At 44.7% G+C, this 16,951-nt stretch overlaps 1 protein-coding gene across 1 annotated transcript; it reads left to right on the plus strand.

The window, feature by feature from the left end:
* The first annotated feature begins 12,637 nt into the window (after nucleotides 1-12,637).
* On the plus strand, nucleotides 12,638-13,681 carry LOC146723321 (uncharacterized). Its single transcript, XM_085482468.1, has one exon. The coding sequence runs from the start codon at nucleotides 12,638-12,640 to the stop codon at nucleotides 13,679-13,681; it is 1,044 nt and encodes a 347-aa protein (XP_085338594.1).
* The last annotated feature ends 3,270 nt before the right edge of the window (nucleotides 13,682-16,951 follow it).

Raw genomic sequence — 16,951 nt, forward strand, 5'->3', positions numbered from 1 at the left:
TTAAAAGTGACGTGCATTTTGTATGTCCTCAAAAGGGGGCAAAGGGCCTGTCGGAAGGCGGGAAATCGGGAAACCCTTTTTGCTCTTCGCCAATCTTTGAGAGAAAAGGGAGGGGCACCCGAAAAACCATTTTTGCTTTTAACCGCGTGGGAGGATGCGCTTCAGCATCCTTTGGCGAAGTACTTTATTCTGATTTTTGTTTGAGCGATTTTTGGCTTTTTTCGGCGGCATTTTCCCTAGGGTACGGTCCAACCGAAAAACCCCAATAGAGAGAAAGAGTGAGGGGAAACGGACAGGACAAAAAGGACTTTTAGGACCGAGCGAGCTACCAACCCGGATCACCCCCGGGAAATATTTTTTCCCCTGATTTTTGGATGTTCTCTCTTTTAAAAACCGGACCCCCGAAAAATGTTCCTCTTCCGCAGAGATCCGGCCAGAGAGGGGATCCCACTCTCTCGCGAGAGGCGAGAGAGCCCGGAAACAAAAGGCGGGGAGATACCCTGCTAAACCCCGCAGATCCGGATACACAGAAACTCCCCTGATCAAACCCCAATCGATTGGCGGTTTTTTGGGGGGAAAACGCAAAGGTCGCTCGTAGGAGTCTCCGACGGCCCTATAGGGGAACCCGGAACGAAGCGGAAGAAAGAGGAGGGCAGGGGAAAATTGACATCAAGAAATTCGCGGGGCCCCCGGGGCCCCCGGCGGCCTGCCAGGAAAAGGCGCCACGGGGGGAAAAAACCCAAAAATTTATTATCGGCGTGATCCCGGCAGGCCTTTTGCTCGTCCTTTTGGCGAGGGCCGGGAAGCAGAGGTTCCTGCGGGGTTTGCCGAAGATCAAGGCCCCCGGCGATCCCGGGAGACAAAGGGCCCTATAATTTTTAAAAACCGCTAATTTTTGGTGGTACCGTTTTGGGAGAAAAGGTGTCACGGCCGCGCTTAATAGATTCCCCGGAAAATTTCTTAATTTTAAAATTTTGATTAGATTTTTGTTCCGCTGTTTTTATCCCGGCCCCCGGCCGACCCGTCTCTCTCCCGCGGTAATTAAGAGGGCTCTCTCCCCCGGGGAAAACGCCGACAGTCGCCGCGATTTGGTAAAAGTAATGAAAAAATTAAATATCGTCTCGAAATTACTGTGTCGTTCTTTTATTAGGATTTCTATTCCGAGAATAGAAATTTTTTAAAGACGCATCCAAAATAGGTTTCTTTTTCGCGCATTCCTTACCCTTTGCCGTCTTGGGTTTTCTTTGAAAAAATTGCGAGGGAGCCGGCGGGAGGTAAAAAAGGGGAAGTCGCGGGGGACCGCCTCGAGTTTGGGAAAAATTTTGTACCCCTAAAACCATGGGAAAAATTAATACGCCGCACGACCTTTTAAAAGTCTCGTACTTTAAAAATTTTTCAAACCCGTAGGCGTGCGAATTTACTTGGGTCCCGGGGGTCGCCCGAAATCACCGCGTGGGGTCACACATAAAAACCCGCCCCCGCGTCCACCGTAATAGCCTTTTAAAATTTTTGTTCGAAAAAAATTTAGGCCTCGTTTATTTTTTTGGGGGCCCCGTCACAAAAAAGGGAGTTCACCCCTTTAGATATTGAGACCATATTGATTTTTTTTTTTGACCTAAAGGGTACTAAAGTTTATACAATTTTTTTTCTGCTATCTTCGTTCATCATGGGATCTGGGGGATTTTAAAATGGGGGCAATGGGGGGGGGGGGGGGGGGGGGGGGGGGAATCGGGGGCGAGGGGGTAAACCCCCCGGGGGGGGGGGGAAGAGGGTCTATCATTAATAAGCTTACCCTTTTTTTAAAAAACATTCAGATAAAACATATAAGGGGATCAGGTTGACCTGATATATTTATTAAACAGATAATGATAAGGGGACATGTACTTGATATGTTCCATAAACAAGAGTAAGATAAGATAAGCGGCGTCTTTGAGCGGTAATCAAAGTTTTCATAAATTTTCTCCGAAATCCAAGATAAGACTAAGCTAAGTTTCGAATTCCAAGGATAACGCGGCTTCTTCTGTAAGCGGTATCAAAGAAAGCTGGCGGTATCGAGTTTAATAAAATTTATCGAAAGAGAAGTAAAAATCTGCGAAAAAATGGCTGCCGCCGTTTCAGAATTCAAGCTTGGATGAGCGCGACAATCAAGGGTGGTGCCCGTTTCTTCATCTTAATTTGATACGATAAAAATTCTGCGAATGGATGCCGCCGTTTTTTTTAGGCCCCTGAGCGCCGACAATCGGATATTCTAGTTGATAGATAATTCTGCGACTTACTAAGAACAAAAAGGTTGCCGACAATCAAGCGGGTTGATCAGTACAGGTTGCGAACATGTTAACCGATCCGGCGTGTCGACGACGGGGTTGAAATTTATCTATGTATTTCTAGAGATATCAGCGATTATCTAAATTTCTTCCGAAGTATCACACAAATATTTTCTCGCGAATTAACACTTTGCTATCATCATCCCACGAACAAAGGGATGATCGGTGGATATATAATGAGGACCGGATGCAGCTGCCGGGCCATTTAGTTACCATGGCGAGCCGCACGCTTCATTCGAGGTGCAAGAAAAAAAGTTAGTGTTGCAAGAAGTTTTGTTGTAATAAGTGTGAAAAAAGTGAAATTTTTTACAAAAATGTGGAGAACGTTGAGCAGCGACCTGTGGGAGCGTTCCCGCCAAAGTGCTAACTGGGAGAATATTTCGGATGGTGCTGAGTGCGAAGAATTTATCGAAGAGTGGAGAACGCAGCCGGCCAAGCGTCCCGCGTCTCTAGAGTGGCCATAGGCAATCTCTCGTGGCGAGAATAGCGCGACTCCGAGGGTGCGAGGTGCGCTTGCAGGAGCGGTATGTCGGTGAATCCATGCCTAGTGCGGCGGATTCAGTGGACGGCGGCAAAATAAGCGCAAAGACTCGTTTGGCGCGAAATCGATAGGCGTTCGATGCCCGTATACTGACCGGCGCGGGAATTTAACGCAGAACGAACACATCGAACGCGTCAGTGTTTGGGAAATGCCGCAGACATGTAGTCTGAGCACGTGGAGAATGTGTGCAGAGGACACATCAGTGTAAAAAAGTGAACACTGTTTTCAACGGTTGAATTTGGGTTCCGGTGACAAGCGCGCCAATAAAAGTATGAACACGAGAAACTTTGAACTCTTTCGAACGCCGATGTACGCGAGTGGACGAGGCGCCGCGTAATCGAGCCCACGCTAGCATCGCTAGAAGAGTTCCAGGACGCGATAGCGGCTGGGCATGTCGCGGATAATAGATTTGACAGTGAATGTAAATAATGTACAATCCAATGACGCGGGGATGTCATGTCAAATTACGCAAAAAAATATGGCAAGATGAAAGCGGTTGGTTATGTGCAATCAGCGGCAAGCGTGTTTCGCATGGTCGGTGTGGCCGCTTTTACACTGATGAAAGCAACACAGGGTCGAGGAATCCTCTATACCACATTACCCAACAGTGCTGAATCTCCAAAAAAACATTTTGAGTTCACAGTGACTGTGAATCAATTAAAAAATTCGAACTGCAAACGACATCTCCCGGTAAACGTGTACATCATCGAGAACGGACATCGTCCCGTTGGTCCTTCGGAAAAAAAAGAAGAAGGCACGTTAATCTGCTGTACGTGGAGGACGAAACAGGGAATTCACATGCATTAAAAATCTGTCTCGCCTCGTCAGCTCACAACTGAGAAAAAAACATGCGTCAAATAAATTTATATGCGATCGGTAAGTATATATATGATTTATTATTACACGTAAATTATATTTTATTAATTTCATTAAAAGTTTTTTACAGATGCATACATTAATCGGAGCGGGTGGCATAAATTGCAGGCACATATGAAGATTGCGGGAAATTGAACGGACTGCGCTATTCGAGTTGCCGAGGCAGAATGACAAGTGGCTTCAGCTTCGACAACTACACGAGGAAGGAGCGGCTGCCGTTGTAGTGTACGCCGACCTCGAGTGTGTTTTGGCCAAGACCGAAGATGCCAAAAATTATCAACAACCATCAAGTGTTCAGCATCGCGTACTAGTACAGTGTTCGTAACGACAGTTCGTTGTCCGCGTACACTTCCCGTCGTAGTGGTCGATTGCGTCGCATGGTTCGCCGAACAGCTTAAAAATTTAGCAATCCGCGTAAAAATATTTTAACGACAAATGTCCTATGTAAATTAACGCCTGACGAGTGGTTAAAATTTCGCACCGCGACGCATTGTCACATGTGTGAAAAAACCGTTTGACGAAGACGATACACGCGTCCGCGATCATTGCCACCTCACCGGCGGTACAGGGGGTCCTGCGCATTCAAATTGTAACTTAAATTACAAAGAATCATTTTGTATTCCTATAGTCTTTCACAATCTGTCCGGCTACGACGCACCTTTTATTATCGAGGACATAGCCACAGCGTTCGAAGGGGAAATCGAATTACTGCCGATAACAAAAGGAAAACATACATTTCATTCTCGAAGACTGTTAGATTGACAACAGATAATAATTCGAAAATTATATCAAATTACGGTTTATCGATTCGACAAGTTTCCAAGCGCTAGTCTCGACAAATAGCGTCATTTTTGGATAAGTAAAACTAAAAAATTTACATTCGGAATATCAAAATTTAACTAGTGAAAAATTCAATTATTGACACGGAAAGGCGTCTTTCCGTACGAATACATAGAACTGCGTGGACAGATTACAGACACATGTTTACCGCCGCGCGACTCATTTACAGTCCTTAACCGGCGACACAGTATCCGAGAGTGATTACGCGCACGCCGAGACCGTCTGGAGCCGATTCTCCCTTCGAACGCTAGGCGAATATAGCGATTTATATTTAAAAATTGATGTCTGTATTGGCCGATATATTTGAGAGTTTCGCGATAGTTGTATAAAAAGTTACGGACTCGATCCCGCGTATTATTATACTCTCCCCGGATATACATGGGACGGCCATGTTAAAACATACGAATATAAAATTTGAATTATTAACAGACATTGACATGGTTATGTTTGTCGAACGGTGGTATTACGCGGCGCCTTAGGTCATAGTTCAGGCCGATACGCACAGGCTAATAACAAGTACCTGCCAATCGTACGACCCATCGAAACCCTTATCGTACCTCAGTATTTCGATGTAAATATTTGTACGGATGGGCAATGTGTCAACCATTGCCGTATGCCAATTTTCGTGGGTCGACGATATATCGAATTTTGACGTATCATCTATCGCGTTCGATTCGCCTATAGGCTATGTTCTCGAAGTAGATTTAGAGTATCCGCGGCCTCTTTATGACGCGCACATTGACCTACCGTTTTGCCCGACGCGCGATAAGCCGCCCAGGCAAGCGGAGTGTAAACTCCTCGCAACGCTTTGCGATAAGAAGCGCTACGTGATACACTATCGTAATCTACAGCAGTGCACGCGCCACGGGATACGCATAACAAAAATATACCGCATACTACAATTCACGCAGTCAGCGTGGCTGCAAAAATACATCGAACTCAACACGCAGTTTAGAACAACCAATGCGAAAAAACGATTTTGAAAAAATTTATATAAATTGATGAATAATGCGGTATTTGGGCAAGACGATGGAAAATGTGCGCAATCATGTTGATGTAAAATTATTAACAAAATGGGACGGACGGTACGGTGCGGAGGCAAAGATCGCAAAACCAAATTTTTCATAGTACTAGCATATTTCGGAAAAATTAGTTGCAATTGAATTACGCAAACTCGAAGTTAAAATCTACAAACCAATCTACGTCGGCATGTGCATACTCGACATATCAAAAGTATGTCTTTATGAATTTCATCACGAATACATGTCACCGCTCTATCCGTGACAATTGTAGAGTAATGTACACCGACACGGACAGTTTAATATATCAATTAAATGTCAAGATGTCTATGAAAATTTGGAAACGCGATATCGCTCGATTCGATACCAGCGACTACGCCGCGAATAATGCTTACGGTATATCACTCGCGAATAAAAAGGTGCCGGGTCTGATGAAAGATGAGAATAACGGCGCGATAATGACCGAATTTGTCGGGCTTAGAGCAAAAATGTATGCTTTGGCGAGTGGACGGTAAAAAAGATACTAAAAAGGCAAAAGGTGTCAAAAATAACGTCGTAGCGCGTAGTATAACATTCGACGATTATACGCGTTGCCTTAATGATGAAAATAGAAATGACGCGTCAGCAGTCATGCATAAGATCAAAATTACATAAAGTTGTATACCATCAGCGAGACAAAAATTGCTCTAAGTCCCTACGACGACAAACGGTATGTCGTACCTGAGTCGACCGACAACTTGCCGTGGGGACATTATAGAATACCGTTGTAAATTATATTTATTATATTTATTATATTTAGTATATTTATTCTATTTATTATATTTCTTCTATTGTATTATCTTTATTATATTTATATATTTATTATATTTATGATTTATATTCAGGATGTATTAATGAGAAGTATACTATATTTTTATGATATTTTTTGTTATCTATTGTTATATATTATGGTATACACTATATAGTATGTTATACAATGCTTGAATAAAATACATTAAATAACATTGTTTTTATGTATCCCAGAGTTGTGCGAACTGTCGAATCCCAGCCATTTCACGTAAACCTCGTCACCCCTCCTGCGCAGTATTTTCTCCAACGAGGTACACATCCGGACAATTTGCGCGATGCCAGCTCGTGGCTCGTAAACGCTCCAGCGATAGATGTCTTGCGATAATCCTCGAGTAGATATGTTACGGGGATTAGTAATGCTGCACTTTAACAATCTTAACACCTCGGTTGTCCAATTTGGCGTGTAACCTTCTCGAAAGTTGTTTGGTACTTGCTGACGCGTACCGATCACACTACCTTTGAACTTTTGCACGGGCCCGCGATTTTTACACGATTTGTTACACGGTAGCCAAGAGTCTTTCGGCGATCGCGGGGGGTAACGTCGGCGGGTCGCATACCAATCGTTCGATTGCTTGCGTCCGTTTGTAATCTGATACGAGGCGTGGCAGTATGTCGAACCACTTGTAAGTGCCATTCAGCGTAAAACATCTTCCACATGTCGTTCTTTAGCGTGCGATTGAATCGCTCGACGACCGACGCCTTCAATACCGAATATGTCGAATAGTGATTAATGTCATGTTTCGCATAAGTCGTTGCACATCGGCGTTGTAAAATTCCTTCCCGTTATCGGTTGCATGTTTTTCGGACATCTCTTGCTGTCTCGAATTATCTCAGCGATTGCGTCAGCTGTCTCGCTTCCTCCTTTACTCTTGAGTGGTACAGCCCACGCATACTTGCTCAACACATCGATGACGGTGAGTATGTAGTGGTAACCTCTGTTGAAACGGGAGTACAGAACGCATCTCGACAATGTCGGCTTGCCACAGATCATCGTATCCTTGCACTATGACATGTCTTCGAGGGAGGGAAATTTTTTCTCGCTGACCGCGTGCAACTCGTTTACCAACTGCCTTCTCTCCAACTATGTTGTTCGTTGTTATTTTCACACTATTCATTCTCGTTCTTTCACGTTCGTTCACGTTGTTCGGGGTTCTTTCACGTTGTTTCGGGGTTCGTTCACGTTGTTTCGGGGTTTGTTCCACGTTGTTTCGGGGTTCGTTCACGTTGTTTCGGGGTTCTTTCACGTTGTTTCAGGGTTCTTTCACGTTGTTTCGGGCGGGTTCTTTCACATTGTTTCGGGGTTCGTTCAACGTTTGGTTCGGGATTCTTTCACGTTGTTCGAGGTTCTTTCGGGGTTCGTTCACGTTGTTTTCGGGGTTCTTTCGGGTTAGGTAGTCGTTATAGCGTTGTTCACCGTCCCGTCCTTGACCCATTCGAAAATCGTCTTTGACTCGTTTGTCAGGCCTTTTTCACAGTCGTTTCTGATCCGTTCGCAGCCGCTTTTGAATCGATCGTAACCGTCCCTGACCTGTTCGCAACCCTTACTGAGTTGGTGATAGCCTTGTATGTAACCTTTAAGGACTTGTTTCGTAGCCTCGTTCGCAACCCTGTTTGACATGATCGTAACCTCGATCGTAGCGGTCACGTTCACCACCGTTTCCAGGTCGTTCACTGCTGCTTCCGGGTCGGTCACTGCTGCTTCCGGGTCGGTCACTGATGCCACACATTGTTGTTGGTAGCACGCTGATAATCCTTCGTGTTCGCTCGCAACCACTTCTTCTAGACGTTTGTTTAATAGACGTTTCTGAGCCAACCGCTCATTAGATGTCTGAGGTAGGTTGTTGGTGCACGCAAAAGTTTCTTTATCGCAGTCTCCAACGCTCGTACATCCTTCTCTAACGCAGTCAGCTTCTCATTTAACTCTTTCTATTGGACCATCAATGTTTTAAAGCACTCTTCCAAGTACAATTTGTTGACGGCATCGGTATCCGCCTCAGATTGCGCTACACGGCGAATCTTGCGCGATCTCGCGTCATAATTTGTAGCGACGCGACATAGAGCGTTTTTACGCACACATCTTCTCATCAATGTGTGCCAATGATCGCCGGTTGTATCAATTCTCCTCTCGAATAATCCAAATTTATTGATAGACATTTTTTTTTTGCAATGCTTTGTAAAGTGTCACGCGATGAACTGAATAGATTGTTGGGACCCCCCGTTTAATTTATAATAATGCCCGCTTCCCGCAGTTCCCTCGATGATCGACAGGATCTCGTTGTCATGCGCGTTGTTGCCAGCTTGGCGCGAAGCGTCGAGCAATCGTAGGCGATCCACTAGCTCGTTGGGGTTGTCTCAGTGCACGTAATCAATCTTATTGTCGGTTAGCGTCATAGCGCGAGGCATTCCCATGCCAGATTTTGGGCTCTCCTACCCGCGTCAACGGTGCGATTATATATTTGTACTTGTCCCCCTTGCTACCCTTCACACGATCTTGCGCATCAAAATTACGTTTATGCACGTTTGTCGCCAATAATATGTGCTTGTATTTTTGCAAATCGTCATCCCGGTAATCGGGTCTTTTCTTGAAGATCAACTCGTACAATCCGGGCGTTCCAATGTACCGCGTGTCGTCTATGATTATATTGTCATCTCTGTCAATCGCGAATCGCTTGCTGCCGAGCCGCATTTCATTCTCGCCGAAGTAGACTCCGTATACATTATCAATTTCTTTCTTCTCATCAGCACCGAGGAGAGCGTCCATGTACTTTTGTCCTAATGGCCCCCAATCCTTTCGCATCATTTGTCGACCTTCCGACGATCTTAACCAGTGTCGAAGGGATATTTCGGGCGGGTTACGCGTGGTTTCGAAAACATTTTCGTCTACTAGTGCTTTGGGTATCACAGGTAGTACGCTTATCGGTGTAGATGTTGTCGGCAGTGAAGCGTCTAATGGCTTCGAAATATCATATTTTCTCTTTTTCAATTCCTCCTCCTCCTCTTATATATCGCTTGATAAGTTTTATGTTTTCTCTTTTTCGGTGTCTCCCCCTCCTACCGTGTCTCGATCTTCACACCGTCATCGTCGTCGTCGTCGGTGTTAGGCTCGTTTTTCACCGAAATCGTCGCGTTCTCGACAATCTTTTGTAGCGGCTCGATAATAGGTTTAAAGTGAGTCTTGACGGCGATATCATCATCGATCTTTCCGGTCTTCAAAGCGCGGTGTTTCTTGCGGATCGATTCGGCCGTCTTCGCAATCTCCTTGGCAACCTTTTAACGCTCGCGAATATTATCAGCCATCCTAAACTCTAGAGAGTGCTGTCGACGACTAATGGCTCTGCGGTATCGCGAACTCGTTAAATCCTTTTCTGTATCGCCCGTTCGTAAGCGAGCTGTCCTTGTCTATCAGTAGAAATCCATACTTTTGTTGCCAACATGTACGACATAACTCCCCGAAATCCTCATACGACATGTCGGTATTCACGTGATCGTTGTACACGTGCTTCAAATTGGTGGCGTCCTGTTTAAACAGGATTAGCAGGTTCGCGTTGTCGCGTATAAGATGTTTCGGTATTCTCGCGTATGTCTGACAGAGATAGAAGCAGTCGATGTTTGAGTGGCGCCCCATTGAGAAGTACTCTCTTATCGTATCTTGCTTGTCGCATGCCACGTTATCAAAGACAAAAATTGAATTTGGACATGCCTCGCTCGGTGGAATGACGTCACTGTTATTGGAGAATGTAAAGTAGCCGATTTCGTCAATCGATGTCAATAAATCTTCCAAATAGCGATATTTCGGCTGTTGCAGCGATTTAGAGTACACGTACACGTTCTCGAAATGCACACCGTGCGGACTTTCCAGCAGGCTTATCAACACGTTGGTTTTACCGCAATTTGAGGGGCCGCAAACGATCGCGCGTATAGTTGTCGGTAGCATCGTACCGTGTTTGCACACACCTTCGTTCACGCTGCAGCGTACTCTGTCGTCGTAATTCATCACTCGTATCGTCAGAGGTTGTCGCACGAATTTCATTTTCTCACTCCCGATTTGACCTCCAACGTCCGTCTATTTATAGCTGCGCGGACTCGCGCTTTGCTCAGTATCGTTAGAGATTGCAGCGGATGTCAACGAAAATAGGCACAGGTGTATTAAATCGTGCGATAAACGCACTTCCGGTCGAGCTTCATATCCCCGGCTATCAATTTTGCGGCCCGGGAACTCGTTTGGAACAGCGATTGGCTAGAGGTGAGCAAGGTGTCAACCCATTGGACGCGGCGTGCCGTGAACACGATATAACGTACTCTCGGAGCAGCGAACTCACCGAGAGGCACGCGGCGGATAAGGTACTCGCCGAGAAAGCGAAAACTCGCATCGTCGCGAAAAACTCGAGTCTCGGTGAGAAAGCCATGGCCGCAGTTGTCTGGGCAGCGATGAAAGCCAAGACGAAGCTCGGCATGGGCTTGAAGAAGAGGACGAAGAAGAGGAGGGTACTTTCGGCAGCGAAACGAGGCGGATTTTTGCCGATTTTACCAATGCTGGGCGCGCTCGGATCCCTGGTCGGCGGAGCGGCTGGCGTAGCAAAAGCGGTAAACGACAATAAAGCCGCGCAACGTCAGTTGCAAGAGATACTACGCCACAATCGCGCCATGGAAGGCCGCGGACTGTATCTCGCCCCTTACAAATATGGACGAGAAGCAAGGAAAAAAAAAACGTCAAAAAAACGTTAAAAATGCCGCAAGGTGTAACTACAAATGTGCAATTGCTACAACTTGCAAAACGTATGCACATTCCATATTTTAAAGGCGTATTTATGCGCAATAATTTACCGATAAATGGCGCGCGAGAAAATGAGAGCGGTATCGTCAATCTGGACAGCACAGACGGTCCTGGCACTCATTGGGTGGCGTATGCAAAAAGGGGAAATCGCGCAATCTATTTCGACAGTTTTGGCAATCTTCGACCACCCGAGGAATTGGTGCGATATTTAAACGTGCCGAAATTGGAATACAATTACACCTCTTATCAAACGTATGATCAGAGTATCTGCGGACAATTGTGCTTGCAGTTTCTCCGAGAGATTAAATTTTAGTTCAACTTGCAGCGAATTTAAAGACTGACATTGCGTTATTTAACTCAGTTTTGTCAACATGTCGCTAACACTAACATTGACTGGGAAGAGTAGCGTCCTCGCGGCGACCTACTTTCCACCCATAGATTTGAGCGACGCGGACTACGAGCTCGGTCTGACGGATTTTGAAACTTATCACACTATATCAAATGTGAATTCCTTGAATAATAAATTTTACTACGGCAAAGACGATGCGGAAATTACGATTCCTGAGAAATCGTACGAGCTGCAAGCGATACATGAATTTTTGAAACGCGCACTTTCCCGAAAACATAATGCTGTTAGCGATAAAGGTGTCGACGATGAAGATTACCCAATCGTGCTCCGCGCTAATTACAATACGATGAGAAGGGAGATCAAGTGTGCCTACAGAGTAAACTTTAGCATGCCCAACAACATTGGATCGCTGCTGGGATTCTCGAATCGTATACTGCAACCGCGAAAATGGCACAAATCGAACATGGCGATTAATATTATCAACGTGAACATTATCCGCATAGAGTGTAACGTGACCGCGGGTGCATACAGCAACGATAAACTCGTTCACACGATACACAAATTTTCACCGAGGGTACCACCAGGATATAAGATATCGGAAACGCCGGCGCAGATCATTTACTTGCCGGTCTTCGTACGGAGCATTACTGATTTAGTGTTACGCGTTACTGATCAGGAGGGACGATTGCTCGATTTTCGAGGTGAAAAGATAACAGTTAGATTGCACGTACGACGGCGGGCCACCCTCGTGCGACGGGATGCTCGTGTTGAATAAAGACACGAAGAACACAATCAGGCCAGCAGCAACATCATTCGCTAATATCAAATCAACTACGAAGAAGAGACTCACCTCGTCAAACGTTGCGTTTTTACAATCTTTGGGATTTGCGGTGCGCGCCTATCTGAACAATGACTGAGATTCTCAACATCGAGGAAGAGCCAGTTTTTGACGATCGCATCGTCAAGATTGAGACTCACACATACAACCCGTTTGCCAACACAACATTTGGATACAGCGACGAGATAAGATACCCATACAACAACAGGATTTATATACGTTGCCGTATGAGAGTTTCCTCTACATCGAGGGTGAACTGCTGGATAACTCATCCAGTTGAGGGATCCAATGTGATGCTGGGAAATAATTGCGTCGCATTCATGTTTGACGAAATTCGCTATGAGCTCGATGGCGTGGAGATTGATCGCAACAGGAATGTGGGAATAACAAGTCTGCTGAAAAACTATGTAACAATGTCATCCGATAGAAGCGTGATTATGCAAAATGCAGGCTGGGATAGCCCGACTACTGTGAATGGATACTTTAATTTTTGTGTGCCGCTGCACATGTTGCTGGGATTTTGCGAGGATTACAAACGCGTTGTTATTAATGCGCGTCATGAGTTGATCCTAATACGAGCGCGCAACGACAATAATTGTCTGTATGGAGATTCTGCACTGGAGTCTGTGATCAACATATTCAAAATACAATGGCGAATGCCACACGTGTTGTTGAGCGAGATTAAGAAGCTGTCGATGTTGCGCGCTCTGGAAAGCGGACGTTACCTCAGCATGGGTTTCCGCTCGTGGGATCTATACGAATTTCCGCTATTGCAGCGTACGACCAAGCATTCGTGGGCCATTAAGACCGCGACTCAACTGGAGAAGCCGCGATATGTAATTTTTGCCCTGCAGACAGGGCGTAAAAATGTCATGTCCGAGGATACGAGTCGATTCGACAACTGTAAATTAACCAACGTGAAACTCTATTTGAACTCGGAATGTTATCCGTACGACGATATGAATCTGGATTTCGATAGAAACAGATGGTCGATTCTGTATGACACGTATGCGCGTTTCTGCAAAAATTATTACGGATACGAGTATCTCGAGCCGAGCCTCACCATCACACTGTTTTTACAAAACGGTCCGTTTGTGATTATCGATTGTTCTCGACAAAACGAATCGGTCAAGAGCGCAACGGTGGATGTGAGATTGGAATTTGAGTGTAAGGAGAATATACCTAATAATACCACTGCGTACTGCCTCATCATGCACGATCGCGTGATCCAGTACAACCCGTTAACCAACGTTGTGCGCAAAATCACCTAAAATTGTTTACACAACTACGCGCGTAAGAGAGGGGAGGAGGAGGATACATAATCATGATGATGCAAGATGTCTGATGTTAGTGAAGCAATACCTCTCGACTGACTCACATCGAAGAGATCATGTCCGCACCAACGTTTGTCAACCTGCAAGGATTTATCCTAAACAAGCGATTTATCGTGAAGGAAGCGGCAATCCTGAGAAGAGGATATATCATGTCACACTATTTCTTCGCATGCCCTGTGCCGTGGAGCGTGCTTATAAAGTCGGAAAGGCGCCAGGCCTCATGGATAACTCAGCATCATCACAGCTTGCAATGGGAGGATGGAAATGTTCCATACTGCATGGCTCAGCGCTTGATCACGGCAGCTATTAATGGCATAAATGAACAAGACGAGGAGGAAGAAGAAGAGTCCTCTCTTGTGTATGTAAAAAGACTCGAAAAGCAAGAGTGGCTTGCCGAAATAGTGGACGATGTGTGCAGCGGTTTCATGATTGAGACCTTGGATGCCATATATGAAGATGTGCCTGCATTAAATAAATTAGATCTCACATACACTTTACGGTGTAATAAACATGTAAAAAATTGCGCGTTACAAAATGTATTTAAATTATTCAATTGGTGGTCAGCTAATCGCGACGATCATCCGTTTTTTTGAATAAACATATTATTTACATACTATTCTCTTTGTTATTTTTCCTAACCAGATATTTCTAAGAATTCCTTTTACCCCCACTACTTTTAAAAATTTCTCACGCAATTGTATTTCTAAGAATTTCTTTTACCCCCACTACTTTTAATAATTTGTCTTTCCCTCCAGATATATTTCTAAGAATTCCCCTCTCCTAATATTTTAAATATTTCTCTTTGTTCTTTCCCTCCAGATATATTTTTAAGAATCCCCCTCTCCTAATATTTTAAATATTTCTCTTTGTTCTTTCCCTCCAGATATATTTCTAAGAATCCCCCTCTCCTAATATTTTAAATATTTCTCTTTGTTCTTTCCCTCCAGATATATTTCTAAGAATCCAATCCTCCTAATATTTTAAAAATGACCGTTACTCGATTATTAGTACCTTATTATACAATCAGTCTCTCGTCGACCGTTCTAACTGACGGTTCACTTTTTAATACCTTCGGTTCAAAGAAGCAACAGCAGCATGAATTACTACATGCCGAGACATGAAGAAACGTGCGAGAAGAAATGCGACGAGTAAGTATAACTTTTTTGTATCTTTTATATATTTTATATTTTTTAATTTTATTTTATCTTTTTTATCTAATTTTTACAGCGTTTCGCTGGAGCCTCGTGCGGTTCGCATATTTGGAAGACGATACGCATTGACGGCAACGGAATTCAAATTCCTCGAAATCGGCATCAGAGTGGATCCGCCGAGTTATTTGGAGATCGCCATAGGAGATCATCGGGGAAAACAGCTATTACTATCTCTTGAAACGTGGAAAGGACTCTACGAGCAACGCCACGCTATTCACAATTACCTGAACGAATGACTCCTCTTCCAACAACGATGTGTATAATTGCATAAGTGTTGGGCCGCTAACAGTGCGATTTCACAAGATAAACGGCACCAAGCTCATAAGTCTCGAATCAGCGGACGTGCGCATGATGATGGTCGAATCGACGTTACATCGTATGTTCGAGCTCGATTCATGTATATGTATCGAAATAATGTTCGATCGTTTGACGAGGCTCGTCGCAACGGTTGATATCAAATATACTCAATTCTCCAATATTGCATCCACTGTAACGAATGCGAGAGAATTGTCGAATGCGATACGCGCTAGCAATGCCTTCAACATGCACCAACTTGTCGATTGCGAGCTGGTGGCTTTAGTTTTTAATATGTAATAAAACTTTATATATAATTATGTATTAAATATAAGACGAATAAATACTTATATGTATATATCATGGTGTACTTTATTTGCGCGCCACCCGTTACATACTTTGCGAGATATAATTATTGTGTCAAGGACATTGCATTCAGCGAGAAAAAAATAAGATATTTTTATCATACGAGGCGCACGCGACATTAAGAGACAGAAGACGCAGCGCGCGAGAGTAAGAGAGGCGCACGCGACATTAAGAGACAGAGAGAAAGAAGACGCACGTATTCGAGAGAGATGCGGCGGCGAGAGAGATTCGGCGGCTGGCTCGGGCCTGCAGCGAGAGATGCGGCGGCTCGGGCGGCGAGAGATGCGGCGGCGAGAGAGAGAGGTAGCGCGCGGCGGTATACGCGCTCTTCCGTCGGAGCGAGAGAGAGGTAGCGCGCGGCGGTATACGCGCTCTCCCGTCGGAGCGAGAGAGAGAGGTAGCGCGCGGCGGTATACGCGCTCTCCCGTCGGAGCGAGAGAGAGAGGTAGCGCGTGGCGGTATACGCGCTCTCCCGTCGGAGCGAGAGAGAGAGAGCACGTGCGGCTCGCGGCGAGAGCGAGAGCCAAGCCTGGATTTTGTGGCGAGAGCGCGAGAGGCGAGAGAGTCGGTGGCTCGGGCCTGCGGCGAGAGAGAGATGTTGCGGCGAGAGATGCGACGGTGAACGAGAGATGCTGCGGCGAGAGAGAGATCCAAGCCTGGATGTGGCAGCTCGGGCCTGCGGCGAGAGATGCGGCGGCGAGAGAGATTCGGCGGCTCGGGCGGCGAGAGATGCGGTGGCGAGAGAGTCGGTAGCTCGCGTCGAGAGAGAGATCCAAGCCTGGATTTTGCGGGAGAGGAGGAAAAACATTTTTTATTTTAATAAAATGTATATTTTATTCAATATTTTTTTTCTTTGTACATTATTTTTTCTTTGTACATTATTTTTTCTTTGTACATTATTTTTTCTTTGTACATTATTATTTTTTCTTTGTACATTATTATTTTTTCTTTGTACATTATTATTTTTTCTTTGTACATTTTTTTTTTTTCTAGATCATTATATATATATATATTTTTTATTTTTTGTACATTTTTTTTGTACATTATTTTTTTATACATATTTTTTTTTTGTACATTTTTTTTATAAGGATATCGAGGGAGGGATACAGTTTTAAATTAATAAACATTTTGTTATATTATTAAAATATATATTTTTATTATTAATTATTACATTACCGCCGGCATTAGTATTACCCGAGGTGTACCGCGTGGAGGTTGCCGGTCGGATTTACACTTCATATGTATGTGTATGTGCGTGTGTGTATGCGTGTGTGTACTTGTACATGTGTTGCAGTAGAGATGAGGACCCCGCGGTTCGTCACTTCCGCGGTATTTA

The sequence above is a fragment of the Nylanderia fulva genome, unplaced genomic scaffold (genome assembly GCF_048542155.1).
Source record: "Nylanderia fulva isolate GAGA-0341 unplaced genomic scaffold, ASM4854215v1 Scaffold208, whole genome shotgun sequence".
Lineage (NCBI taxonomy): Eukaryota > Metazoa > Arthropoda > Insecta > Hymenoptera > Formicidae > Nylanderia > Nylanderia fulva.

What these genes read in the sequence shown, in the direction of transcription:
- LOC146723321 (XM_085482468.1), top strand. Translation starts at nt 12,638, where the DNA reads ATGAGAGTTTCCTCTACATCGAGGGTGAACTGCTGGATAACTCATCCA.